Here is a 24815-nt window from a genome sequence, read left to right on the forward strand (position 1 = left end):
GCATTATATAATGATTTAGACCAGACTTAATGATGCATACGCCTCTTGGGAAGAAGCATTGTCATGTATGAAGTAGGATGAATGAATACCATTACTACCACAGCGGGTTCAACATAGGAAAAGTTGAGGCAAATGGCCGAGGTCGTGTCCTGTTCCGAACCCGGGATGTATTCCGAACTTCACGGGTTTAATCCCGGACACCACATAAAAGACCCCCGGAGTATACGCACGCTTATTCTGCGTTTTTGACACCATGGAGAAAGTCGACGTTCTTATTTGTGGTAGCGGATCTGCTGGGCTCTGTGCTGCTACTTGGCTTGCACGTTATGGCGTACGCTGCAAAGTATTGGAGCGGCGTGATGGCCCTATGAAGATGGGCCAGGCGGACGGCGTGCAATGTCGAACCGTTGAGATTTTTGAAAGCTTTGGGGTCAGCGAAGAGCTTCTTCGTGAGGCTTACCATGTCCTGGAAGTCAACTTCTGGGCCGACAATGGTGCTGGTGTCATCAAACGGACAGGTCGAACAGCAGATACGCAGCCAGGTCTATCGCATCAGCCTCATGTTATTCTGAACCAAGCCCGAATTAATGGACTCCTCATTGAGTTGATGCGGAAATACAACGATCAGCAAATCGACTATGGATACAACGTGACCGGTGTTGAAGTGAATAGCGTCCTTGTTGCAGACCATGACGCTTATCCGATCAAAGTCACCGCAGAGAAGAATGGAAAGACAGAAACCTTTGCGGCTAAGTACGCACTGGTAAGTGCTCATTTATTTGTATCCAAGTTTCGTTCTAATTCGACTCTAGGCCTGTGATGGGGCACACAGTGTTGTCCGTAAAGCCCTAGGGTACAAGATGATTGGAGACAGCAGTGATGCCGTCTGGGGCGTCATGGACATGGTTCCTCGAACAAATTTCCCTGATATCCGCAAGAAATCGACTATCCGGTCTCAGGCCGGGAACATTCTGATCATCCCCCGCGAGGGCGATAGCGACAACCTCACACGCTTCTATATTGAACTTGCCGCAGGAACCAACCCAAAAGAAGTGACCCTAGAGAATCTGCAGGCGCAAGCGCAAAGCATCTTCCACCCATACAAAGTGGAGTTCGTAGAAACTGTTTGGTGGTCTGCGTATGCAATTGGTCAACGTCATGCCGATTTCTTCCACAAGGACAACCGAGTCTTTTTGGCAGGTGATGCCTGTCATACCCACTCTCCGAAGGCTGGACAGGGCATGAATGTCAGTCTTCAGGATGGCTACAATATCGGCTGGAAGCTCGGCGAAATACTCACCGGTCTCGCTACTCCCTCACTTCTGGAGACTTATGTCCTGGAACGCCAAAAGGTCGCCATTGATCTGATTAACTTCGATCGATATTTCTCCAAACTGTTCTCATCTGGAGCTGCAACTCCGCCTGCCGAGTTCCAAGAAGGTTTTATCAAGTCTGGTAAATATACGGCGGGATTGACAGCACAGTATGATGTCTCGCCTATCACATCTGCATTGGAATCGGCGAAACTCGCCTCAAATGTGGTCGTTGGCATGCGAATGCCTAGTGCACAGGTTGTGCGCTTCTGTGACTCTCAGCCCTTGCAACTCATGAAGTGTCTCAAATCGGATGGCCGATGGCGCATCATGGCTTTTGTCGGTGATCTGGGGGTTCCAGAGAATCAATTAAAACTGAACAGAGTTTGTCTGCCCATTTGTTTCAATGTTGATCACCATCTAACGTTTCTTTCTTTTAGTTTGGAGATTATCTTAGCTCAGAGGAGGGGCCAATCCACAAATTCACGCCTAAGAGTCAAGATATTGACAGCCTGATCGAGACTATCCTGATTGGCCATGGGAAGCGGCATGAAGTTGAACTGGAGCAAATTCCCGGGTGCTTCTATCCACTATCTGGGAAGAATCAAACAAGAGGTAACTTATGGTTTTTATGACACGACCATGCCGTTCCGTGCTGACACAACTTTCCAGATCTGCACAAGATTTATTATGACGATGAAAGCTACAACCAAGGTCACGGCCATGCATACAAATTCCTCGGCATTGATCCGACACAAGGTGCTATCCTTATTGTTCGCCCTGATCAATGTAAGTGATGTGCCATCGTTTGCCAATCAGATCATAAACTAACAGATCATGACTACCAGATGTGTCTGCCGTTATGGGCCTGGGTGACTATACGGAAATCGGCAAGTTCTTTGCCGGATTTCTCAAAATCCAAACGTAGGTTGACACCTGCGGGCCTCCAAAAGGCAATGCACTCAGCTAAAGAAACTCGTTGTAGGGGCGTTGATGTTGTCTACCGACTCACCGGCCAATTTAGTAGCAGACTGTAATGTGGCTTAGTTGTATGGATAAATTGAAAGCAATATGAAATTTTTACGATGACGTCCTTTCGTAGGCTCCTGGTGGAGGTGATAGATATATCTTTGGGGTTCAGGATGAAAGTGTGATGTTTTCCTCAATATCGATGCGTTGTGGTTTTCTAGTATATATCCTGTTATCGCAGACACAATGGTCATTATACTGATACTTGATGAATCTGGCGATATGATTTTGCATCGTTCAGTAGACGGAGAAGTCGTAAAACATTGTCTCACGCCAAGGTAAAACTGAATTAAAAAGACACGAATTAGACACTGCGATAGTACTATGGTTACATGCTAAGTTATATCAGAGTACATATCGGAAGCTCTCGATCTCATGGTCAGTCTTGTTGGAAAGCTCGTCCTGCAATTCTTCTCCTTCGGTCATCTCCCTAGGAGAACCGTAAAGTCTATCCCTTCGGCGATTTTCCCAAATGTAAAAGACGTATAGGCAAATCAGGAAGAAAATGCCAAAGGCAAGTCCTGCCATTGCTGCTTTGATTCCGGTCTTTTCATTTATTAGCCATGAATAACTGAACGGATATGATAATGACTGACCTGGTATGAAGGCTCTTCTGATGGGATGAAGAACTGAGGTCCCACAATGTTGCCAATACAATATGCCGCAAACATAAGAGAGCTTACAGTACTCTTCTTCGTAAACCCGGCCACGTTCGAACTTATCAGACTCAGGGACAGAGGAATATTAGCAGCAAAGACACTGCCCAGGCAGAGCCCGGTCATCTTGCCTGCTCGGTTGGTGTCATCCAGTTTCCAGATAAGAAGCATGCCAATAACTGAGACTGCTGTGTTAAAGATCATCATGATAATCCGACTCTTGGGAACGATAGCAGCGAAACCCGATGTCAGAATGAGAAAAACGAGCTGGGCACCACCAATTGGCATCTGAATAAGAAGGGCCTCGAGGTGACCAAATCCAAAACCGGAAATGATAATGGCAGAGAAGCTGGTGATACCACCATTGCAGAAGTTGACACAAAGAGTGTAGAGCACGAGAAACCAAGTTTGGAGATCTTTGATCGCCATCCAAACCTGGCCCCATTTGAAATTGCCCGTGTCCAGCACACCCGTCTTGTTCTTCAACGTTCTATGCACAGCAACAGAACGCTCGTTCGGTTTTAGGAAGACTGCTTTGGCAGGCGAGTCTGGCAGTGCGAAAAATAGAACAAAAGCGTAGCCAGAGGTGACGGCGCCGAGAATAAGAAACAACAGCTGCCATTGGGCAATAGTGGTAATGTTAATATTACCAATGCCATATGCAATCAAGCCTCCTAAAAGCACAGCAATAGAGTTACCAATGAACCAGGCTGCTTGTCTGGCTGGCTGCTCTGCTCGAGTGTAGAACATGCCCGTTATAAGAGCAAAGCCAGGGGCTATAGAAGCTTCTGTATGTTACATTAGCCACAGAAGAACGTGAGAAGGGATGGATATCCTAACGCACCTCCGACGCCCAAGAAGAATCGGGCTGCCATGATCCCACCCCAGTTTGTGCAGGCCGCATGGCACATTAACACTCCACCCCAGACAAAGACTGCAACGCTGAGGTATTTCCCCAATGGAAGTCTGACAATCAGATAAGAGCTAGGCCAACTCCATGCAAAATATCCAAAGTAGAAGATGGCCGATGCCCAATTGTATTCGCTGCCTTTCAGGTTCTAGTATAGGGATAGTGTTAGTATGTTTTCCTGGCAAAGCAACACAATACCGAATCACATATAACGTACCAAATCTTGTCGAAGGTTGAAAAGAGTTGCTTGGCTGATTGCCAATTTATCAATATACTGGAGCATGTAGCATGCTCCCATGAGAGGAATTCTTAGGTCGGCATCAGCATAATTGCCATCATCGAAGAGAATAAATACTCACAAAAAGAGATCGATTTTTTTCAAGACCTTTTTCTCCAATGCAGGATTAGTCTCAACCTCAAGTACCTGACCAACGTCTACATCGCGAGCGGCAGAGTTAGACTCGATCTTGAGCTTCCCTAGGTCGACTTTAACGCCTCCGAGTGGCGGTTGTTGTTTTTCCATGACGTTGTAGGATTTCAAAATGAAAAACGACGACGACGAATTTTGTAGAAATAAATGAGTAGCAACAACAGCGTGTACTATATCAGCGACGGTTTGACTTGTTTATTTCTATCAATTTGGGGTCTGTCAAGGGGACTATATCACTTTGGGGCTGGGATGCCGAGCCCTAACCTTCTAGGCATGGCGGCAATGGTGGCGACGTATAGATCACGAAATTTGTTGATAGGGAATCCCTCCGCCCTGATTTCCGTGATCATACAGTTAAGATTCGCGATGATTACGTTGATAAACCTCATTTCGCCTCTAATCCCAGGCGGGGTTTAAGCGATATCATCTGGCAGGAATGCACGGGCAAAATTGACGGCAATGCGAGGCGACGGAAGGCAATTCTAGATGCCGAAATAACGTTCCTTCGTACATAAAGATATTGAATTCTGCCTATCCTACCCCTCGATTTGTTGTCAACAATAAGATTTGATATCGATTGCCCAGGGAGCTAAAGATTAACCTCGAATCGGCTAGTGCAGCGAATCAGCACTCTTCATCGGCAACCCACTTTTACCTATCTTTGGTCCGACGAGAATAGACATATCGGATAGGGGACTTGGCGATTGATTAGCAACTATAGGCAGGTGGTAGGTTGTTCCCCACACTCTAGAAACCTGGAGAAATCCATGTGTCTATGGATGTTTGCCGAGGGGGCCACACTCCATTGGCAAAACATCGCGGGAAGATACCGTCATTTCCGCTTCATACATCCCCCTCTTGTTGGCATAGGTCTGTTCCCAAGTGATGCCCCTGGCCATAGGCTGAGATGATTCCACTTGTGACGATAATCGCCTGACTCTGTCGGCAAACGCCACATGAATACTACGTGACTGATTATCTTTTGTAATCAATGGACAACATCGGATGCATCGGATGTCGTCCAGGAGGAACCTGAGGCCCTTGTGGTAGTTAAACTTGGACTGTCCTCATTCCCTCTAGCATTTGTCAAACAAACATAGCAAGATTCAGAAAAGCCTTCAACCCACCATGACTGTTACAGCAATTGACATTGAAGAAGTAAAGGCTTCTGTAGATGCTGCCCTCCAGGCACTTCAAAAGGAATTGCGAGAGCTCAATCATCAGGTTTGGATCCTCTTACATTTGGCCTTCTGTAGTCATGTCTAATTTCTTGATCTGCCTTTCAGATTTGGTCCAACCCCGAGCTTGCATACGAGGAACACCTTGCTCACAATGCAATCTGCGATTTCCTCGATGCCCAAGGCTTCTCAGTCACTCGTCACGCGTACGGCCTGGATACCTCATTTGAGGCACTGAGCGGATCTGGTGGACGGTTGATCAACTTCAACGCGGAATACGACGCCTTACCGGACATCGGCCATGCATGTGGTCACAACCTGATCTCAACTAGCAGTATTGCGGCCTTTCTTGCTCTTTCGTTTGTATTGAAGAAATACGGAATCCCTGGCCGAGCTCAGCTGCTGGGCACACCAGCCGAAGAGAATGGAGGCGGAAAGGCCAAGCTGATCGATGCTGGGGCTTATAAAGGAGTAGACATCTCTCTCATGGCGTATGTACTCACCTCTGACAAGCACTGGAATTCTCATGTTCTAATTGTCCATAAAGTCATCCTGGTCCCCAGAAAATCTACCCCGACGAGGAGGCTTGTGATGGAATCGCTGGCACTTTAATGAATGCCCGCAAAAACATCCATTGTAAGTTCCTTGGTTCCTTTCTCTTTGTCTCAAACTGATAAGTGATTTCAACACAGGCGAATTTACGGGAAGAAACGCCCATGCTGGCGGCAACCCCTGGGAAGGAATTAATGCTCTTGACGCCCTGGTGTCATCCTATAACAATGTTGCGGTTCTGCGCCAACAGCTACTTCCAGATCAGCGCATTCATTGTGCGTTCCTGGACACACCCAAGGTTGCTAATGTCATTCCGGCATACACCAAGGCATTTTGGCAGGTTCGTAGCCCTACCCTCAAGGGACTCAACACCCTTATTGGAAAAGTGCGCAACTGTATCGAAGCCGGTGCGCTTGCCACTGGTTGCCAAGTCAAGATTGAAGAGTAAGTAGTCCCTGGTATTCAAGAAAGCGCCATTGGCTGATAGATCTGCTTCAAGGGATGAACTCTATACCGATGTCCGACTGAACGACACTCTGTGTGAGCGGTATTCCGCACACATGGGACGATACAATCGCAAGGTACTCCAGCGCCACGATAAAGTTCTGACAGGATCCTCGGATATCGGTAGGTAGTTCCCATGAAGCCTATTGAGCGGTTGGACTGACTTCAATAGGCAATGTCAGCTACGAGACTCCCACACTACACACAATGTTCGCCATTCCAGCCCCTCCAACATCATTCCCCCATCATCCGACATTTGCAGCTGCGGCTGGAACGGATGATGCTCACGCTGAAGCACTTATTGTTGGAAAGTCCTTGGCGCTCATTGGGTGGGATATGGTAGTGGAAGCTGCCATGTTTGATACTGCGCAGCGGCAGTGGAAAGATGAGATTGCAAAGGAGTAGCGGTATAAATCAGAGTAGAGGCAATTCAATGTATCAGCTGCATACAAAAGAGTATACAAAGAGTAGGTTTAAATCGTGCACGTCATGAATGACTCAGCTTTCCCCGCGTTATCGGCCTTATCGGCTTCGGCACTTCTCAGACCCTCAATTCTTCCATCTTCATCCAACCTTCAATCTTTCATGTCTGTGTGGAGTGGTGGGGGATTGTCAATCCATGTCCGTGCAATCCGGGCGTAACGGCCCACGTTCGAAGAGTGGTGAGTTCTTTGTCCCGGTTTCCCATGAGCCGGCTAATACCTTTCCCCGTAGGCTGTAGTACCTGTCGTCGTCGCAAGGTGAAATGCGGCGAAGAAAAACCAGTCTGCGGACGATGTTCCGCCTTGCGTCTCAATTGCGAATGGGGAGTTCCGGTCAAGCGTGGACGGAGTACACAGATCAGACATCTCGAACCGGCACCGAGTGCGCCCGAACAGTGGCCCTTGCCCGAGTTCGAAGATCTAGTCGATACCCAACAGGATCTCCTTTATACAAGTCTTTCCCCCGTTTCTTGGGCAGGCGATTTCGTGCCCTTCGACACAACCCAATTGACGTCGTTCCGTTCCACGCCCATTGCGACCCCGATCTACCCGTCGTTAAATTTCAATAATGTCGCTTGCGCCAATTCCCTGGCGCTCAATGCGCTTGATCTTCAGTACTTTCAGTACTTTCCTTCATCCTCTCTCGTTTATTACTATATGAAAGGTTGGAAGTGGAGCAGTTTTTGGTGAGTTTCTCCACTTGCGCGGCAAGGGGTGACTGTTGTCGCCCTGCATCCGGAGTTTCAGCCTGCTAATTCGTTGTATATTCTACAGTCATCTATATCAAGGCCCTGCTGCGTCCAACAAAGTAATAATGCGGATGATTCTCGCGCTATCTGCGTGTGACATGCATCGCAATGGCTTGGTTGTGCGTTCTCCGGGTCGACCGACAGCAGACGACCATGGGCGATATCATTATAGTCTGGCAGTGAAAGAGTTCAGGCAACTTCTCGAGACACCGCGACAAGTGTCTTTGGGTGAGGTCGAGACGGTCTTTGCGACAGTCTTCTTGATGATAGCTTGGGAGTGGCAGTTTGGACACTCGGTGCGTCACGTAAGGCTAGCCCTTTCTAATATCGTATCATCCCCAATGAGCTTTCTACTGATACTCCCATAGTTACAACTTCATCTCCAGGGTGTACGCTCACTTCTGGAAACGCACCCTCAACTTTTCCGCATCAAAGATGTGAATGATATGCTCCTATCTCCTGGGTCTGGTGGCCTATCTGATGAGCCTGGGACCGTTGCCAAGATGTCTTTCATTCCTGAACAATTTTTATTGTGGATATTGTGAGTCTATTCCCAAACCTGAATGTTGATGACACCGCTCACATCATACAGATATATCGACTCCAGCTGCCGTCCGATGGGTTTGACCGAGTCTTTAAATGATTATGTTGCACAATCTGGGAATCCCGCTCTACAGCCAGATCATCTGCATCGTTGCGCTCGTCTCTGGGGCCGATGCTTCTGGGGCGAGCAGTATCCCGATGAGGAGGTTCTGGATGACATTGAGAACTACCGGGCCCTTGAACTGCTGCATGACGGATTTTGTCTACGCCATCGAACTTGGAAATCCCTCGTGGACTCCGCGGCTGGTACCGCCGACTCTGCAGATGTCATATTTCGTGAAATCCTCACTATCCGAGAGGTGAGTACATATAACATATAAGGTCTGTGATCTTGACTGACTGTGTTAGAAATTCTCCGACCTTTTTGTCACTGCGAGATTCGCCGCCGGTGTCTCTGCTCGCCGAACGGTCAATACCATCTATATGGCCGTCTCTACCTTCTACGCTCAGGTTATTCTTCACCGTCGCCTTCTTTGTGTAGATACCTTGCCTGCAGCCATACACCAGCAGGCCACTGCGGGAATTGTTGATATTGCCCAGAAGCAGTTCATAAGCGATCCAAATTTACTCAGACGTCTACATTGGCCGTTATTGATGGCAGTGATTGAAACCAGTGACCCAACGCAACAAGCGTGGCTCCGACAGCGCTTATGGGAACTACGCGAGTTCCATTCTGAGTACGTGTGGGCACATGGCGTTGCCGAGCAGATCCTGGCTCAGCAAGATGTCAGCCAAGGCCGATATGTCAATTTGGCCGAGTTATTACTCCAGCGTTTTCATGCACAGTGAAGCCCTTGAGCGACTTTGTATATGTACCCAAATGTTTATAGATCAAAATTAATGTCTGATGTCCCAGTCTGCTGCGTGCGGCAGTTAGAGCAAACTCTTGTTATTCTTCCCTTCTTCTGCCTCGGTGGGGTTTTCCAAAAAGTATGCATCATAGGCTACTTCGCCCTTGGCCCTTGTCGCGCGTCCCACAATGACACGATTGTTCATCCACTTGTACTTCTCGTGGCCAGTCTCAATCTTCACATGCAGGTGAAACCAATACTGGCTGGGGTCTACCGGTCCACCTTCCATCAGCGCCCGAAGCACCTCCGGGGGACCTGCTCTGGTGCCCTCGGTCCTGTTCTTGATCAGCATGTTTTCTTTGAAGCCAATGGTCTCAGTCAAAGTGAAGTTACCGAATGTAAAGGAATGCCCCGTCCACACTTTTGATTATGTAGTTTGTATTGACATGTGTCGTCTGGTCCTCCTCAACCAACCTAGTTATTGCATTAGAACATGTCCATCGTATCGGGGTCATTGGACTTATACATGAAATCTGCGCCTCCTGTGGGCACAACGTCGCCGTTGATGTACTTTCCCTGTACTGATCCAGACTTAATCGGAACACAACGCCGTCTTCCATAGGGACCATTGCCGACCTCCATTGGCGGGTCCACCGCACAGCGGAGAGTAAAGAGGTGGGTGAGCTTGGGTGGCAGCGACAGGGTGTTCATGTTGCGAATCTCGAGGTGTTTGAAGGAGGAAAGTTCCAAGTCCGGCGTTCTCCGGGATATCCGATCGGGCTAAACGGATACTCGTCAAGTGGGAAGATTCTTAAGGAATTAAGCTACTTACAAGCTCCCCACACTCGGATTCCCCATGCCCCGGATATCTCGGCATTGCCTAGCTCGTTTACATAAACTACATGTATAGAGCTTGCATTTAGTTCTCCCAGAAAGATGCAGCTCTGCCAAAATATCCAAGAACATACTCTTCAACAATCATAATTTACGCTGGATTTCATCCAACATGTTACACGTCCAGATTCCGGACAAAATTGCTAGATGCTGACTCTTTCCGGGTATAGATATCGGATTGACTCTTGTATTGACCACAGTGCCAATGGGTCTGGCAACGCTCTCGTATTACTCGCTCACTCGATATGCTTGTCTGCAGGTCAACACATGTACGTATCTAGTGAGTTCTTAGACTCAAGTAGTAGCTCAAACACCAAATATCAAAACAAACTCTGTCATGTGATGATTTGTTTATGAAGAGATATAGGGTGAAGCTGCTACACTTACTCGCAATTCAATACGAATGTGGATCTTGCCTCACCACCGCTTCAGCTCAACGCATCCTCCCACTCATAACTAATCTCTTCTCATCTTGGTGGCACCTTTGACCTTTCATCATCTCTATCCTATCACCACTACTCTGAGTGATCTATCTCAGGTTCTTTCACACACTTTGACAGTAAGTTAACTCATTAGCGATGTATCCTATCTGTATCCTATCATGTCACCTCGAATGGCTAACTAAGTCTCATCTCCCTCAGTCTCCGCCAGATACCAGGCCACCATGGGTATCCACGGATCGACCAGATACAACTTTACCTGAGCGCGAAACGAGCTGCGCCGCATATCAGACGCTCGGGATCGGCTGTCATCGGCGAAAATTCCGTCCTCAACCCCATGCCACCTACTGTTGCCAACCACCCCGATGCGCAGAGACTCACTTTGGAGAAAACGGCTTTGGAAAGGCGACTTCACTGATGCCAAGAACACTTTGGTGGAACGATGCATTTGCTTTCGGGGGAAGAAATGAAGACGTTCACACTTTACTATGGAGATGAAATGGATCAGTATAGCATCAATTATGAGGCTCCAAGTCCACCATTGGCCTGGACATGATGATCTAGATTAAGAGATCATGGAACCATGACTTGTGCGTGTACATAATCATTATCAAATTGAACATGATGAGTGACGAATCTAAGGCTCAATAACCTCAATATTCCAATCTAAACTGTATAGATCTGCGGGGCTGTGATTGGTCGATCGAACCTTCGAAGCCCTGACATCACCGATTCCCGATTCACCGTAACATCAAGGGATGCGAACAGAAACCTCACTGGTTACAAGCATCGACATGTCAAAGAAAGTCGCTATTGTCGGGGCTGGTGCTGCGGGCATGTCCTGCGCTGCCACCTTGGCCAAGCATCCCGAGTTCGCAGTAACGCTGATCGACATCGACTCGCATACCGGCGGCCAAGCGACGTCAATCCCATTGGATCAGTCTACATATGGGGCGAGTTGGTTAAACGACGGCGTTCAAGGGGGCTCGCAAATCTTCCGACACACTTTCCAATTTTTCCGTCGTTATGGTTATGAGCCAAAGCCGGTCAAGCTCCAAGTTGCGTTTGGTAAAGGGAAGAACTTCTGGACCAACGTGTTCCCGAGTCCACTGGTCGATCGACACTCGGCAGAAATAAAGAAGCTCTCACAGGTTCTTACGTGCATCAAATATTTGATGCCCATTCTCGGCGTCATGCCGGTCAAAACTATTCTGCGTTTGTTTCGTTTCAGCGCCGATTTCAGCAACCGGATGGTCTTGCCACTCCTGGCATTGTTTCTAGGAACAGGGAACCAAACGCCCAATGTCTCTAGTGTCCTCTTAGAGCGTCTTTTCAATGATCCCCAGATGAAGTTGTGGGAGTATGACCCGGATACACTATTGCCAAACCTCCCTCTCATGTATACGTTCCCGAACTTGAACAACTTTTACCGAGATTGGGCGGCAGACTTGCGCGTCAAGAGTGTTGATATTCGACTTAATTGCAACGCGGTCATCGTTGAACGAGGCAAAAAGGGGGTCGTGTTGCAACTGCAAGGCCATGAAGAAGGACAATCGACGGGACAACCATCGACAGAAACATTCGATGATCTAGTCATGTGCTGCCCGGCAGACGAATCTAAGAAGCTCCTGGGTCAAAATGCTACCTGGCGCGAGAAGTATGTCTTGGGTGGAGTCAAATTCTTCAACGACCTCACCATCACTCACTCCGACTCCAATTATTTCCGGCAGATCTTCGAGTCAGTGTATGATCCCAAGCTCTGTGCAAAATCCACAACTCAGGAACGCAAGAACCAAATCGCATTTGCCGAACAAGAACCCCGTAGCCAGAAGGATGGCTGGCTGGGATTCCGCCCGATGTATTACATTCATTCCTATGAATCGGACCCCACAAAAATCGAAATGGGGTTCGATTGTAGTAACTACCAGCATCAGTTCCGTGAGGAACTGGGCGAAAACAAACCTCCTCTGCCTCAGGACCAACATGTGCTCCAGACGATCTTCTTAGTACCAGCCCCTGTCCTAATCTCAGTCTCACGATTCAGAAAAAACCCGCTAACTCCACTGTTGCCAGAATGACCAAGAAAAAGACCTTTGGACATGGGATGCCATTGACCCATCCAAAATCATATCGTATGTGATTGATCCATTCCGAGCGACTTAAAGTTAATTGTCCTGGACAGACAGAAATGGTGGCATCAATTCGGCCACCGGTGGCAGCACTATCTCAGAGTAGTTCCAGGGATGATGTTCATCAATGGGACTAATCGGACGCTATATGCAGGAAGCTGGACGATGGTGGTGAGTTTTGTCAGCTCTATCATCCCTTTTTGTGCGGAAATAACAAGTTACGATGCAGAATATGCACGAGATCGCGTGTATCTCCGGCATTGCTGCTGCATACCGACTTGGAGCTACCTATGAGCCCTTCGATGAATTTGCTGAGAACTTCTTTGCAAAGTATTTGCTTGTGTGTCATGGAACCAGGTACAAGAAGGCCAAGGCAAAGGACGTATAGCCCAATGAGTCGGGTCGTACCCGTCGTACCTAGATGGACGATATTGCAAGCACCCGATACTTGGTAGTCAAATTATCGTAATAATACGTATCAACATTTAGAAAGAAACTATACCATGCTATGATAAGTTGACGTCCCGACGCAACACTAAGAGCTTGGCATTTGGGCTTTACATGTAAGCTTTCCAAGGTTGCCTTGTGTGACTTTGTGTTCTTGCCAGCATGTACTACCAGGAGTCCTCGGCGGGAGGAACTCCCTCGGCCTGCATTTGAAGTGCCACTTGATCGACGTCCGCCCAGACTCTCAGCAAGTTACCGCCTGCCACCTTGCTTGCATCCGCGTCACTCACTCCCCGTTTCAGCAACTCCGCGATCAGACTTGGAAATCTGGAAACATCTTCGAGGCCACGTGGGACTGTCGGAATACCATCGAAGTCACTGCCTATGCCAACATGTGCAAAGCCGACGAGCTTCCCAATGTGAATGATATGGTCGGCGACGCGTTCTAAAGTCGCATGTTCAGGGTCCTCATCGGGTATCCCGTCATCGCGATCAGAGGCCGTGCAGGAGATGAAGTCCGTTGCGAAGTTGACCATGACTAGAGAGTTCTTTTGACGCACCAGCTCCAGAATGTCATCGGGCACGTTGCGCGGATGTGGGCAAAGTGCATAGGCGGAGCTGTGGCTGTATATCACTGGAGCACGACTACCAGTCCACTCGGACTTTCCGGCGCCCAAGACATCCCGCATAGTCTCCGTGCTCACATGCGCTAGATCAACAATCATTCCAAGGCGGTTCATCTCCGAAATCAGCCTCTTGCCGTCCTCACTGACGCCGTGCCAGAGAGGATCAGCCTTTTTATACCTCCCGGGACTTCAAGAAGAGCGGCATCGGCGTACCGGTTGTGGCAATTGTGTGTCAGAGTTGCGTACGAGACGCCCAGTTCATAGAAGATCCGAAGATGGGCAAGGGAATTTCCGATGGAGTGCAGGCCCTCCATGCCCAGGGGTGAGATTATCTTTCCTTCGCGGAAAGCTGACAAGGCAGTGGTGCCATTGGGAGGCGTCGAGAAGATCTCGGGATGGGCTTGTTGAACACGCGACATCACATCCACCTGCTCGATCGTCTCACGCACACCTATGACTAGATGAGTATACCATTTTACGGTCAGCCTGTATTTCCCTTACTTGCTGCATAATTCTCGTCGGAGAAGTTGGCTCCATCAGCAGGACATGGCACGTAGACACTCCAAAAGGTACCACCGACGCGGCCCTTCTGCAGCCGAGGAATATCCACATGGCCTGGCAGCGTGCCCTTGACAAAGGCATCAGTAAAATTGCGATCATTGATGCGATTATGGAAGACCTCCCGAACGAAATTGGGGAAGTCATCGTGACCGTCTGTTTAACCGGTCAATCGTAAACCTCCACGCAAATTTGATTCATTCCTACCGATCAAGGGCGTTTGTGATAGGATGCGCTCCACTCTGTCCTCGATCCTAAGTGGAGGCGAACAACACAGATACGGCCAAGCAAACCAGCCAGTAGCTACGGCCGCGCAGAGAATCATCCACCAGCTTCGTTTCGGGGTTTTGTTTTGCACATATCGCTGGTCTTCCAACAGGTTCTTGTCCATTGTTGATGAGTTGAGAGTTGAAGAGAGGAGTGAGCTCAGGTCAGTTGGAGAGGTTATCGATAAGCACGTTACATCGCGCTTACAAACATTCAATACTTCTCATTCTGTGTAATATCTCTGAAAACCGACACGGTTGATACTATATCAGGTCAATACTAGCAGGGCAGACTCAAAAACGGGGAATCCGCCGAGTACCCTCAAGTCATATGATATCTCTGTTTGAATCAAAGGATTGGCCGTGTAGTCATGTCTATAATGAAACATGATTTGACATACGTAGTGAATTGAATGATTGTATTCGATTCCCATATTTATTTCTCGTATCAGTATGGATACTTTAAGCCATTTCCTTGAAATATGTCCATTCCATAGCTTACTCAATGTATCTCTCAGCTGTATGGATCTTGAGGGAACATATGAAGGCTTGGCGGACTCGGTCACGTGTGGTACCGCCTCAGGATCTCACAGTATAACGAGACCTTGGATCATCTGGGATCTCTCTCATTTACATCATTCTTTTTGACGGAACTTTCTTGCAGACCAGACCAGGATGACGCAGCCTGGCAAGCCCACAGCGGGTGTCCTCCAGATTCCCGTGGCGGCCACACAGAAGTCGGGCTCCGGAGCACCTCCAAAGAAGGCACCCAAACCCCCGCTCCGCGTCTGAAGCTCCTGATCCGACGTCTACCTCCTGGATTGACCCAAGCCGAGCTTGAGGCTGCTCTGGGAGATGAATGGAAGACCGGGGCAGGAAAGGTCGACTGGCTTCAGTACAAGCCTGGCAAAGTGTCCAAAGAGTACGATATATCTTTCATCCACCTGCTACCATTATTTTGACTGACGGAACTTCTCGAATAGTCCTGCCAAGCCTTCCCGGCCCTCGCGAGCATACATCCATGTTGTATCCACCGAACATGTCACAGCACTTTCGGACAAGGTGCGCCTGGAATCGTTCCAGGATGCCCGGCACACCTCCAACGATCCCATTCTGCTTGGACCTCCATCGTTGGAGTATGCAGCTTATGCCAAAACTCCCGGAAGCCGCTCCCGCAAGGATGCCCGTCAAGGCACGATTGATCAAGACTCGGATTTTATTGCGTTCCTCGAAAGCCTAACTCAGCCCATCACCAAACCGGCCCCTGTCGATTCAATGGCCGATGTCGAAGAGAAGAAGAAGGAGTCTGTTATGACTACCCCGCTGGTGCAGTACATCAAGGATAAGAAAGCAAGCAAGTCGAAGGACGGTGGCTCCAAATCCTCCAAGCACAGCCGCGCGGAGAAGGAATCAAAACAGGAAAAGGTCATGGCGAAGAAGCTTTTGCAACGAACCGACAAAGAACCCAGCTCAACCTCCGAAAAGAAAACCAGGGGAGAGAAGACGAGCAAGGAATCTACAAAGACAACCAAACAAGCAGCCGCCAGTGCCAAGGCAGGGAAATCGGCTGCTACATCGAGCGCTACGAAGGAAAATCCCCCAGCGCCAGAGCGCAAGAGAGAGCGCGGAAATGTTGCGGCGGCCACTAAAATCCTTCAGCGCGACCTTGGACTTCCGACCTCTGGAGGCCGACGGCGCGGCAAGGGTGGTGCCGCTGATACTGGTTCTCCCAAGAACGAAAGCTCTCGCGATTCCGCGGCTCCGTCGGTCGAGGTGTCCAAGAAGGAATCTGCCAAATCTGCCAAGAATGCATCTACTTCTACAAAGCCTCAGGATGAATTAGCCTCGCGAGCATCCGCAGCCAGCCCTGCGCCGTCCACGAACCCATCTGCCAAATCTTCCAAGGGCAGCAAAGCGAAACCAGCCACCGGTCCTGCGCCCACTGCGACACAGGCATTCCTGAAGCACGCCAATCCCTCGCAGGGTGTCACTGAGGCACTATTGGAGGCCGCATTCAACCCATTCGGAACAGTGACTAAGGTTGAGATTGACAAGAAGAAAGGATTCGGGTACGTGAATTTCGCTGGACCAGAGGGACTTCAAAAGGCCATTGCCGCCAGTCCCGTTTCAGTCGCCCAGAGTCAAGTGGTGGTGTTGGAGCGCAAAGCCAATCCCCATCCCGGTGCAGAGAAGTCTCGCAAGGGTCGTGACACACCAGCACCCAGCACGAACAAGGCCAAGGCTGGTGAAGGAGCAGGGAACAATGCCGGGTCGTCACGCGGGTCTCGTGGAGGACGTGGATCGCGCAACAAGGGACCCAAGGGAGGCAACGGAAGCAGTGCACCTTCCGAGAAGACAGGAGGATCAGAGGCCAACTGAGTCTACACTAGTAATTGTTTAGCGGTTTATGAGACATGAGATACCCGAGCAATGAAGAAACGCAATTTCCCTGACCACCTGTACAGTAGTATTCGAAAACAGCTTTACCAATACACTTTCTCGAATTCATTCCCGATACGCGGGGTCATCACGACGTTGAAGTGAAGCCAGGCGCTCATAACATTCTGAAATGAGAAATAATGGCGCTCTTAACTTTCCCAAACAGGAAGGGATTCCGGCCGGCCATCGGCGACGCTAACGTTTGATGCCAAGCACCACCAATTATCCGCTCTTAGTATACCCTTTTGGATAACTTATATGATCTCCTCAATTCAGTGGAGGCCTTGGAAATTCCTATAGTATTACACATAGTCACTCTTTAGTGGAGATGTCACTTTGCAGGGACAGGATCCCACATAAATACTCGGCCAGGGCCACTGATCACATTGGTTGAATATACCCTTCAATTTTCCTCAAAGACCCCTTGTCAAAGGAACCAAATGGTGATGGCGATTTTAATAGTTGTCCTCGTTTTACTCGTCTTTTGCATTGCGAGGCCGTTGGCCTCATATCTTTACGACGCGAAGGACTTTTGGAAGTACCCCAATTTGAATTTCCTCTCCGGGTTTACGAGCCTGTCTTACGTTTGGGAGCATCGACGAAGCTTTCGAACGAGACGATTATATGATCTACATCAAAAGCATCCCATCATTCGCCTTGGACCCAATGCACTTTCCTTCGCAGACGTCAGAGCCATCAAAGATATCTACGGTCACGGAACCCCTTGTCTCAAGGATGATGTGTACGCATTGACAGCAGGAAGTCATTCTCACCTGCTTAATGTCGTTGACCGCGAAGACCATGCTCGCAAGCGCCGAATGTTGTCCAACGCTTTTGCGACTCGCAACCTCGAACAATGGGAGTTCAAGATTACTGACAAGGTCGAAAGGCTTCTCAAACAATTAGACCAACGATGTACTTCACCATTGTCTCCTGACATGTTGGTCAACCCTGACGAACTTACTGTCAATTTCAGATTCTGGTCCAATCTCTTTACCGTTGACGCCATAGCCGATATTGCTTTGAGCAAAAGGCTTGGTTTGCTGGATTTGGGTTCCGATGATGTGGCTGTAGATGGTTTCAATGGTTATTCCCAATCTATCAAATACCTTGAAAGTCTGCATCGCGGTAATCGGGTCTCTTCCCGCATCATTGGAGCGAAGGAATGGTTCCAGTTTCTGCGTGTCCTTTCCACTACGCTTTCCCCATATCTGCGATCCCAATGGGAACACGGGCGGAAATTTGGCAGGATTGTGAGTGCTTTAGCTGGCCAAAGGTTGCAACTGCAAGAGAAGGGCAATACGCCGAGCGATTTTCTCGCGTGCTTGATTGAGGATAAAAAGGGCAACGCCAGGAGTTTGGACCGAGGAGAAATCGACGCCGAGGCTAGCATTTTCCGTAAGACGTATCATCGCAAGCCTCTCTTCATTATATACTAACAATTTCACATAGTGGATGCCGGCTCCGATACGACAGCAATTGCCTTGACAGATGTCATGTACTACCTCATTAAGAGCCCCCAGTCATTAAAGAAACTGAGAGAGGAGGTAGCCGGCGCTCTATTTGAAAAGGATGTTGCACCTTATTCCAAAGTGAAGAATCTGCCTTACCTGAAAGCTTGCCTAGATGAGTCGCTGCGATTGTCACCCCCGTTTCGAGAGGGCTGGAGCGAAAGACACCACCGGAAGGCATGCAGATTTTGGGAGAGAGTATCCCTGGCAACGTTACCGTTTCCGTTCCAACATACGTTGCTCATCGCGATCCAGACATTTTCCCAGCACCAGAAGTCTTCCGGCCAGAAAGGTGGCTAGAAGATGAGGAGAAGGTTAAACAGATGCGGGCCGTTTTCATACCTTTCAGTACCGGTGCCCGGGCATGTATCGGACGGAACATTACATTCATCGAACAGCAAATCCTTGTTGCCACCCTGGTCCATCGCTATGACTTTGCATTGCCCTCGGAGGATTGGAAGTTAGACTGGGAAGAGGCATTCAATCTATGGCCAGCCCAGATGCCATTGAAGATCTGGAGAAGGGATGAGAAGGTCGCTTTGAAAATAGCGCTGTGATTTTTCATTGGCGAGGATTTCCAGGATTGGATTTGTTACATAAAGATTTGAGCGTGTTAGTTCAGTGTTTCGTTCTGTAGCAGATGATAACCGAATCCAAAGAACACACATGTGCAGTTTAGAAAGCTCAAACCACCTTGATTTGTTGCTGCAATTGCTTAATACGATGTCCTGTGTGTGAAATCCAAGTTGGCTCTCAATGTGATCCAGGAGAGCCCATATTTTGAATTTCACGGCGAGCGTCGAGATGTGTTATACAGTGGCTGCACTGCTTGCACCAGCGAAGCATGTGATATAGGCGAGAAGGCTATGCTTGCCACAGACCGGGCATGTAGATCTACCTCCACCTATAGTGTGTCAATACGTCACAGATGATACTCGCGTGACAAACTAGTGCGTGATGCTAACCTGCGAAACATTCTCACCTGCAATGGATGGGTTGCACCCCTCGGTGAGCAATAGCAGATGTGCTAGGTGATACATGCACATTGCCCCGGCTAGGCCATCGCATTAGTTGAAAAGTTTGGAAAGTTGAAATAGGAACCCACCCATTGACGGAACGGCAAAAAACCTCGTGAGAAATCCTTCTTCAGAACGGGACCCAAAGGATACGCCAGCAAACGACGTAGGCAAGGACTCCCGCCAGGTGTCCAGTTCCTTGATTAACCCGGTTTTGTCACGATGAAGCGATTGTGTGGCGGCATCATCTACCTCGCGGAAGGTATGCGCTATAACTTTGGCCACGATCCAAATCATTCTATTCCCCAAGCTGTCTTCCCCCGTCTCTTGATCAGTCCATGGTATACCCCACTGCTCGGGCGGGAGCATCGTAGGACATTCATGTACCAAGGCCATGGCAACATCCTGCCGGGCATATACCCAAAATGCTGCCGTTGCCACGCCGCCTGAGCTGGCATTATATAAATTAGATTTGATTAGAGTCACAGCCCCTGATACATGTCGATGATGATCAAGGCCCGGAGAGGTAAACAGCTCGTAGCTGCTCAATAAAACTGTCGCGGCGAGGGTGTCGCCCGAGCAATATGATGGACCGTCTAGATTATGGATTAAATGACGGAGACTCTCTCCATAGTAGTCAACGGCGATGGATTTCCACATCTCTCCCTTGCCCACCAAGCTCATTTGTCTTGCGGTGACTGCGCATATGGCATTCAGAAGTAACGGAGATTCAAGAGCCCTTTTGACAATGGTATGGGTAAGATGCAGATCATTGTCAAATAGGCCAACCCATGTTCCCACTCCATTTTGGTACTCTTTTAGTAAAGTGACCTTTTCGGCATCAATAGATGGTGTTTCAGTGGCTGGTCTTGGTTGGCTACGCGAATTCACATTGCGAAGCGGGCCAGCAGATTTGTTAAACACGTCCCAGGTGGAGGTCGGAAAGTGAGGTTCTTGGTCCACGGTTTGTGATCGAGAACCCGAAGGATTCCAACTTGAGGGGACTATGAAATTTGATGGTTCGCACTCTAGGTCCAATCTCTGACAGCGCCCACAGCGAGGACGTCTTTCGTCGCATTTTGTATGGCTGGCTCTGCAGCGGGTACTGGTGAAATGCCTCGTTCAGAAAACTAATCACATTACGGTCAAGATAAGCTTTCGGATCTTACCATCCTGACTGAATCATTAGACTTGCTCGTTTTGCATGAAAACAGCAAAGCTGAACATACCTGTCCTGCGCCGCTTTCCTCCCTTCGTTGTGCCAACTTTCTTCATCTATTTTGCGATCGCAAGCGCAAGCAACAGTCCTCTTCTGAATGAGTAGATTGATGTCGTGTAATTTATTGGCAGCTCACGTGAGCTTGATGTGTTGGTGTACACACAAGCGACGACTTTGGGAAGTGGATGTAAGACGAAGGGAAGTGCGGTGCCGCCATATCCTGGTTTCCACATTCGCCACACCCAACGCAGGTACCGCAGATCCCAGTGCTGAAGACAACCTATGTATAGCACAAGATGATCGTCTATGCGTGGCGCGCATCACTCTACTAGTCATTTACAATGGAGAAACGTTGCAGTTTGACAATTTTTATTGAAATTAACGGGACCCTCTCACAGCTCACCATACCATCAACCAGAATGGAAGAGGACCTTTCAGACCTCCTCGACACCCACCAGGACCGACCGACCGAAGTCAGACATCGAGACCAGGTCAAGATCATCACCACTCCCTAGACCAAAACACAGACACTGCGAACAGCACGCGTATCAGTCGAGGCGGGAGTAAAAAGGTTTCACTTTAGGGCATCGAGGACATAGCAGTCATCAGCAAGGGTGGAGATTCTGTGGCTCTTATAAAGAGCTTAGAAAGAGGACGTCTACTCTAAAGTGATTCTTTGAACTGTGGAGAGAGGTCAGTAACATGTTCAAAGCAGATATATTCCAGAGATATCCTCTGAGATATCCTCTGGATATCTCTGGAGGGGCAGGGAGAACATACGTAGAGTCGCTTGAAAAAGAGAAGAAGGGACGGGGAGGCCGTGGATATTTATACGATGTCAGATCCACGCTAGTGCTAAGCGAGACGGGCGTGTGTTTGTCTAGTTTGTCTGCCAAGATTAGAACTTTACCCTTGCCTGGCCAATCACAGACTAGCACCCTCTAGCAGGTGGATCTCCCGGGCGGATCCCGACAGAATTTTCCTCTCGTCGCCGGGTGAAGATGAGCTATCCATTCTCATTACTTGATCAATTGGGCTTTTGATGTGTCAAAATGGTCTATGCTTGGTCTGGATCTCACACCGACACTCCATTTTGACGTTGCCCAGCTGTAGTGACATTGATTGGTCGATTCACTATACCTCGGCATGCCTCGGCTTGCCGAACTGCCGTACATATCAAGGTTATGCTTGAGATTGATTACTCTCAAGAAGAGGAGATGGGATTAAGTAGCGAAGAAATCAGTATTCAAATTGATCTTGGTCAGATACTGGATCAAGGGAGAAAGGACCGACCTTTTTCCGTTGAAAATCGATTTATGGTAAATTTGCACTCGGAATATATATCTGCAACCGACTGCAACTGTGCACCATCTTACAATGATTCAATATTTCGTTTAAAATTCCAGTGAAATTTCGGGCTTGCAACTGTAAAATAGCAATCTCTACTTTTTATTACTATTAATTCTATGAAGAAAGGTGCTATCTCAAACGTCCTGCATATCCGAAAGTCTAGCGAACTTGATTAGAGTCAGGAAAAGCTCTACGGCATGTGAGCATACTTCTAGCATAGTCAAGCAGAATATAGTAAAGCCACTCTTAATGAATAAGATCGATCAAGAAACAAGAGGTCATTCGCTCTTATGTTATCTATTGCCTGGTGCCCCTTCCGAATGTCGGGCCGCGCACACCCGCTCCCCGCTTATCCTGCGGAGATCTCCCCAGACTCACTTCATCAATCATGGCGCGCCCTAAGGTCCTGCCAGCGAATCGTTTACGTGCTAATACTGCATGTACTGCTTGCCGCTCATCGAAAAAGCGCTGCAGCGGCTCGTTTCCATGCACTAATTGCATCAACAAAGGTCGCAGCCGGACGTGTACCCCGTTCAAATCCTTAGATACAAACCTCCGCAACCGCCCTGTACCTGCTTCACGACCCCAAGTCAGTGGCCGTCCGCCATGGAGCGAAACAGAACCCGAAGCGCAGAGCTCTTTGAGGTCACAGATACATGAGGTCATCACTCCTAGGCGCGAGTCCGACACGTTGGAGACGGGGTCGCGCTCCCCCGAAGCTACACATCGGACCCATTCGCGGATGCTCCGCAACTTACAGGGAGAAAGAGGTATGAAACTGTATAATTCCCGTCTGAAACATCGATTGACAGTTGCTCGTAGTTTATGTCGGAAAGGCTGCTTCTTTATCGTTCTTGCAGTTGCTGCGGGATACAGTCACCCAGCATATTGGGCCGTCGCAGTTCTCCCACAATGTGAGAAGTGAGGATATGTTAGAAACAGAAGCCCATCATGACCTATTGAACTTTTCCGAAGAGCGTTGCAGCGTGGAAGAGAAGCGTCAGTTCATCCAGAACTATGAGGCAGCCGTAGGACAACCAATTCGTCTGCCAATTCATCATCTGACAACCTTCTAGACAACCGGATTCCTCTACTTAGGATGCGGCGAGGGTATTTTATCCTCATTAATTGATTCAGCGGAGCCAAAAACCGACAAAGAAAAGACAAGAGCGGCCATAGTAGACTTGATGGTTGCTATTGGGGCTCAGACATGCCTTAATGAACCCGAGACTGTTCAAATGGAACGATTCTACTTTGCTCGCGGTCAACGCAGGACATTTGCGAACTTTCTGGAAGACCCAAGCATGGATTTGATACGGGTTTTTCTATTGCTGTCCTTCTACATGCTCGGAGCATGCCGCCGGAATGCCGCCTTCATGTACCTGGGTGTGGCTTCACGCGCCGCAGTGGCATTAGGCTTTCATGTAGACCCTTCAGGGTCACTGAGTCGCAATGAGCATTATGAAAGGTGAGCTTCCTCCTCAGAAGTCAGACTCGGGCTGATATAGATCAGGTCACGATTATGGATGAGCCTATGTGTCCTTGATCTCATGGTCAGCTCAATCCTCGGACGCCCTTCTGCTATATCGCCTCTATTGCCCGAAAGTCGACAAACTATCAGTCGTGTAGGGACTGACTCGACTGCTACAGGTTTGGTGGCTTCATATCATCTATCATTTATCCTGGACGAGATAATCAACCGCCTATACAGCGAAAAAGCAGCATCTACAGAGACAGCAGATCTGCTGCTGGGAAAATTAAATCGCTGGAGCGAACATCTCCCTCACTCACTAAGAACTACGTCTTCGGAACATGAAAATGAGAGTGCCATCCGACAACATACCATTGGGAACATGCACGTAGCATGTTCGTATCATTTCGCTGTGATTTTAGTTACTCGACCTTTTCTCATATCGGCACTGAGTGTCCGGCTGGCCCGGTTGCACCAGAGCCTCTCAAGTGGCGTGTCCAGTGAGCCACCTGGAGAAGACCCAGCTCATTCCCGGCTGGCAGCCGCCTGTATTGACTCGGCTGTCTACATGCTACAGACATGTCTAGAAGTCCTCCAGTCGGGGCTGCTTTTCCGTAATATGTGTATCCTGAAGTAAGTATTCCCCTATGTCCAAACATTCAATCAAACGCTTACGATAGAGTACAGAGCTTTTGTGTTTGCTGCCGCTCTTGTGCTCGGGTTCTCCATGTTTTCCCATCGTGACGTCGACTCCGAGATTGATGGTGCATTCGGCGGTGCTCTCACTATCCTGCGCATGCTGGCGCCACAGTCTGCCCAGGCAGCCCACTACCTTGAGATTACAAGTATGCTTGAATCAGCTATCACCCAACAGCGCCAGCAACTCGCAGCCCATGCGCGCCAGCGAAGAAGCCAATACGTGAACCGAATATTTAGCCTGAATGACAACCCGACAGCACCGCAGACCCAACCTGAAAATGCCGACCAACCAGAGACTGCGAACCCACGACTCGCGCAGGGTGCGCCATACTCGTGGTTACAGTCGGATGATGGGACAGGTGCTGTCACACCCCTGCTTGATGGGACCTCACTTGACTGGGAGGGCATGGACTTGCCACTGTGGGACAGTTTTCCGTTTCTCACCGAGTTATCAATAATTTGATGAGATACGTTGTACGAAGCATGTACTAGCAAATAAGGCTTTGATGAACAGAGACACGATCATGCTTAATAAGACCACATGTATTTTTGT

At 48.8% G+C, this 24815-nt stretch overlaps 11 protein-coding genes across 11 annotated transcripts; 8 read left to right on the forward strand and 3 right to left on the reverse strand.

Moving 5' to 3' along the window:
* Window positions 1–253: 253 nt before the first annotated feature.
* On the forward strand, window positions 254–2241 carry N7446_010922 (putative phenol 2-monooxygenase; the record flags this gene model as incomplete). The annotated part of the gene is made up of 5 exons (XM_058519665.1): window positions 254–763; window positions 813–1697; window positions 1754–1928; window positions 1986–2102; window positions 2162–2241. 5 exons carry the CDS (start codon window positions 254–256, stop codon window positions 2239–2241), a joined length of 1767 nt encoding a protein of 588 aa, XP_058367189.1.
* Window positions 2242–2687: 446 nt separating this feature from the next.
* Window positions 2688–4431, reverse strand: N7446_010923 (uncharacterized protein; the record flags this gene model as incomplete). The annotated part of the gene is made up of 5 exons (XM_058519666.1): window positions 2688–2888; window positions 2939–3786; window positions 3843–4056; window positions 4126–4216; window positions 4268–4431. The coding sequence occupies 5 exons, from the start codon at window positions 4429–4431 to the stop codon at window positions 2688–2690; spliced, it is 1518 nt and encodes a 505-aa protein (XP_058367190.1).
* Window positions 4432–5466: 1035 nt separating this feature from the next.
* N7446_010924 (M20 family metallopeptidase) lies at window positions 5467–6977 on the forward strand (the record flags this gene model as incomplete). Its single annotated transcript, XM_058519667.1, has 6 exons — window positions 5467–5562; window positions 5625–6007; window positions 6064–6152; window positions 6209–6512; window positions 6568–6695; window positions 6745–6977. 6 exons carry the CDS (start codon window positions 5467–5469, stop codon window positions 6975–6977), a joined length of 1233 nt encoding a protein of 410 aa, XP_058367191.1.
* Window positions 6978–7191: 214 nt separating this feature from the next.
* On the forward strand, window positions 7192–9195 carry N7446_010925 (Zn(II)2Cys6 transcription factor; the record flags this gene model as incomplete). Its single annotated transcript, XM_058519668.1, has 6 exons — window positions 7192–7234; window positions 7287–7740; window positions 7829–8108; window positions 8172–8344; window positions 8396–8705; window positions 8755–9195. 6 exons carry the CDS (start codon window positions 7192–7194, stop codon window positions 9193–9195), a joined length of 1701 nt encoding a protein of 566 aa, XP_058367192.1.
* An 84-nt stretch (window positions 9196–9279) lies between these two features.
* On the reverse strand, window positions 9280–9908 carry N7446_010926 (DUF3237 domain-containing protein; the record flags this gene model as incomplete). The annotated part of the gene is made up of 3 exons (XM_058519669.1): window positions 9280–9532; window positions 9591–9671; window positions 9724–9908. 3 exons carry the CDS (start codon window positions 9906–9908, stop codon window positions 9280–9282), a joined length of 519 nt encoding a protein of 172 aa, XP_058367193.1.
* A 388-nt stretch (window positions 9909–10296) lies between these two features.
* Window positions 10297–10949, forward strand: N7446_010927 (uncharacterized protein; the record flags this gene model as incomplete). The annotated part of the gene is made up of 2 exons (XM_058519670.1): window positions 10297–10360; window positions 10750–10949. The coding sequence occupies 2 exons, from the start codon at window positions 10297–10299 to the stop codon at window positions 10947–10949; spliced, it is 264 nt and encodes an 87-aa protein (XP_058367194.1).
* Window positions 10950–11289: 340 nt separating this feature from the next.
* N7446_010928 (putative flavin-containing amine oxidasedehydrogenase) lies at window positions 11290–13048 on the forward strand (the record flags this gene model as incomplete). Its single annotated transcript, XM_058519671.1, has 4 exons — window positions 11290–12537; window positions 12605–12663; window positions 12714–12831; window positions 12890–13048. 4 exons carry the CDS (start codon window positions 11290–11292, stop codon window positions 13046–13048), a joined length of 1584 nt encoding a protein of 527 aa, XP_058367195.1.
* A 226-nt stretch (window positions 13049–13274) lies between these two features.
* Window positions 13275–14682, reverse strand: N7446_010929 (putative dipeptidase; the record flags this gene model as incomplete). Its single annotated transcript, XM_058519672.1, has 4 exons — window positions 13275–13875; window positions 13947–14184; window positions 14235–14447; window positions 14499–14682. 4 exons carry the CDS (start codon window positions 14680–14682, stop codon window positions 13275–13277), a joined length of 1236 nt encoding a protein of 411 aa, XP_058367196.1.
* Window positions 14683–15183: 501 nt separating this feature from the next.
* On the forward strand, window positions 15184–17078 carry N7446_010930 (putative nonsense-mediated mRNA decay protein Upf3; the record flags this gene model as incomplete). Its single annotated transcript, XM_058519673.1, has 2 exons — window positions 15184–15479; window positions 15541–17078. Coding segments are annotated over 2 exons (1692 nt in total), but the record flags the coding sequence as incomplete, so codon positions are not given.
* A 364-nt stretch (window positions 17079–17442) lies between these two features.
* Window positions 17443–19064, forward strand: N7446_010931 (cytochrome P450; the record flags this gene model as incomplete). Its single annotated transcript, XM_058519674.1, is given in 3 exon segments — window positions 17443–18394; window positions 18449–18638; window positions 18656–19064. 3 exon segments carry the CDS (start codon window positions 17443–17445, stop codon window positions 19062–19064), a joined length of 1551 nt encoding a protein of 516 aa, XP_058367198.1.
* A 3416-nt stretch (window positions 19065–22480) lies between these two features.
* On the forward strand, window positions 22481–24725 carry N7446_010932 (Zn(II)2Cys6 transcription factor; the record flags this gene model as incomplete). Its single annotated transcript, XM_058519675.1, has 5 exons — window positions 22481–22862; window positions 22915–23120; window positions 23169–23560; window positions 23606–24196; window positions 24251–24725. The coding sequence occupies 5 exons, from the start codon at window positions 22481–22483 to the stop codon at window positions 24723–24725; spliced, it is 2046 nt and encodes a 681-aa protein (XP_058367199.1).
* Window positions 24726–24815: the final 90 nt, after the last annotated feature.

The sequence above is a fragment of the Penicillium canescens genome (assembly GCF_028828765.1).
Source record: "Penicillium canescens strain IBT 15451 chromosome Unknown utg000008l_segment0_segment0, whole genome shotgun sequence".
Taxonomy (NCBI): Eukaryota; Fungi; Ascomycota; class Eurotiomycetes; order Eurotiales; family Aspergillaceae; genus Penicillium; species Penicillium canescens.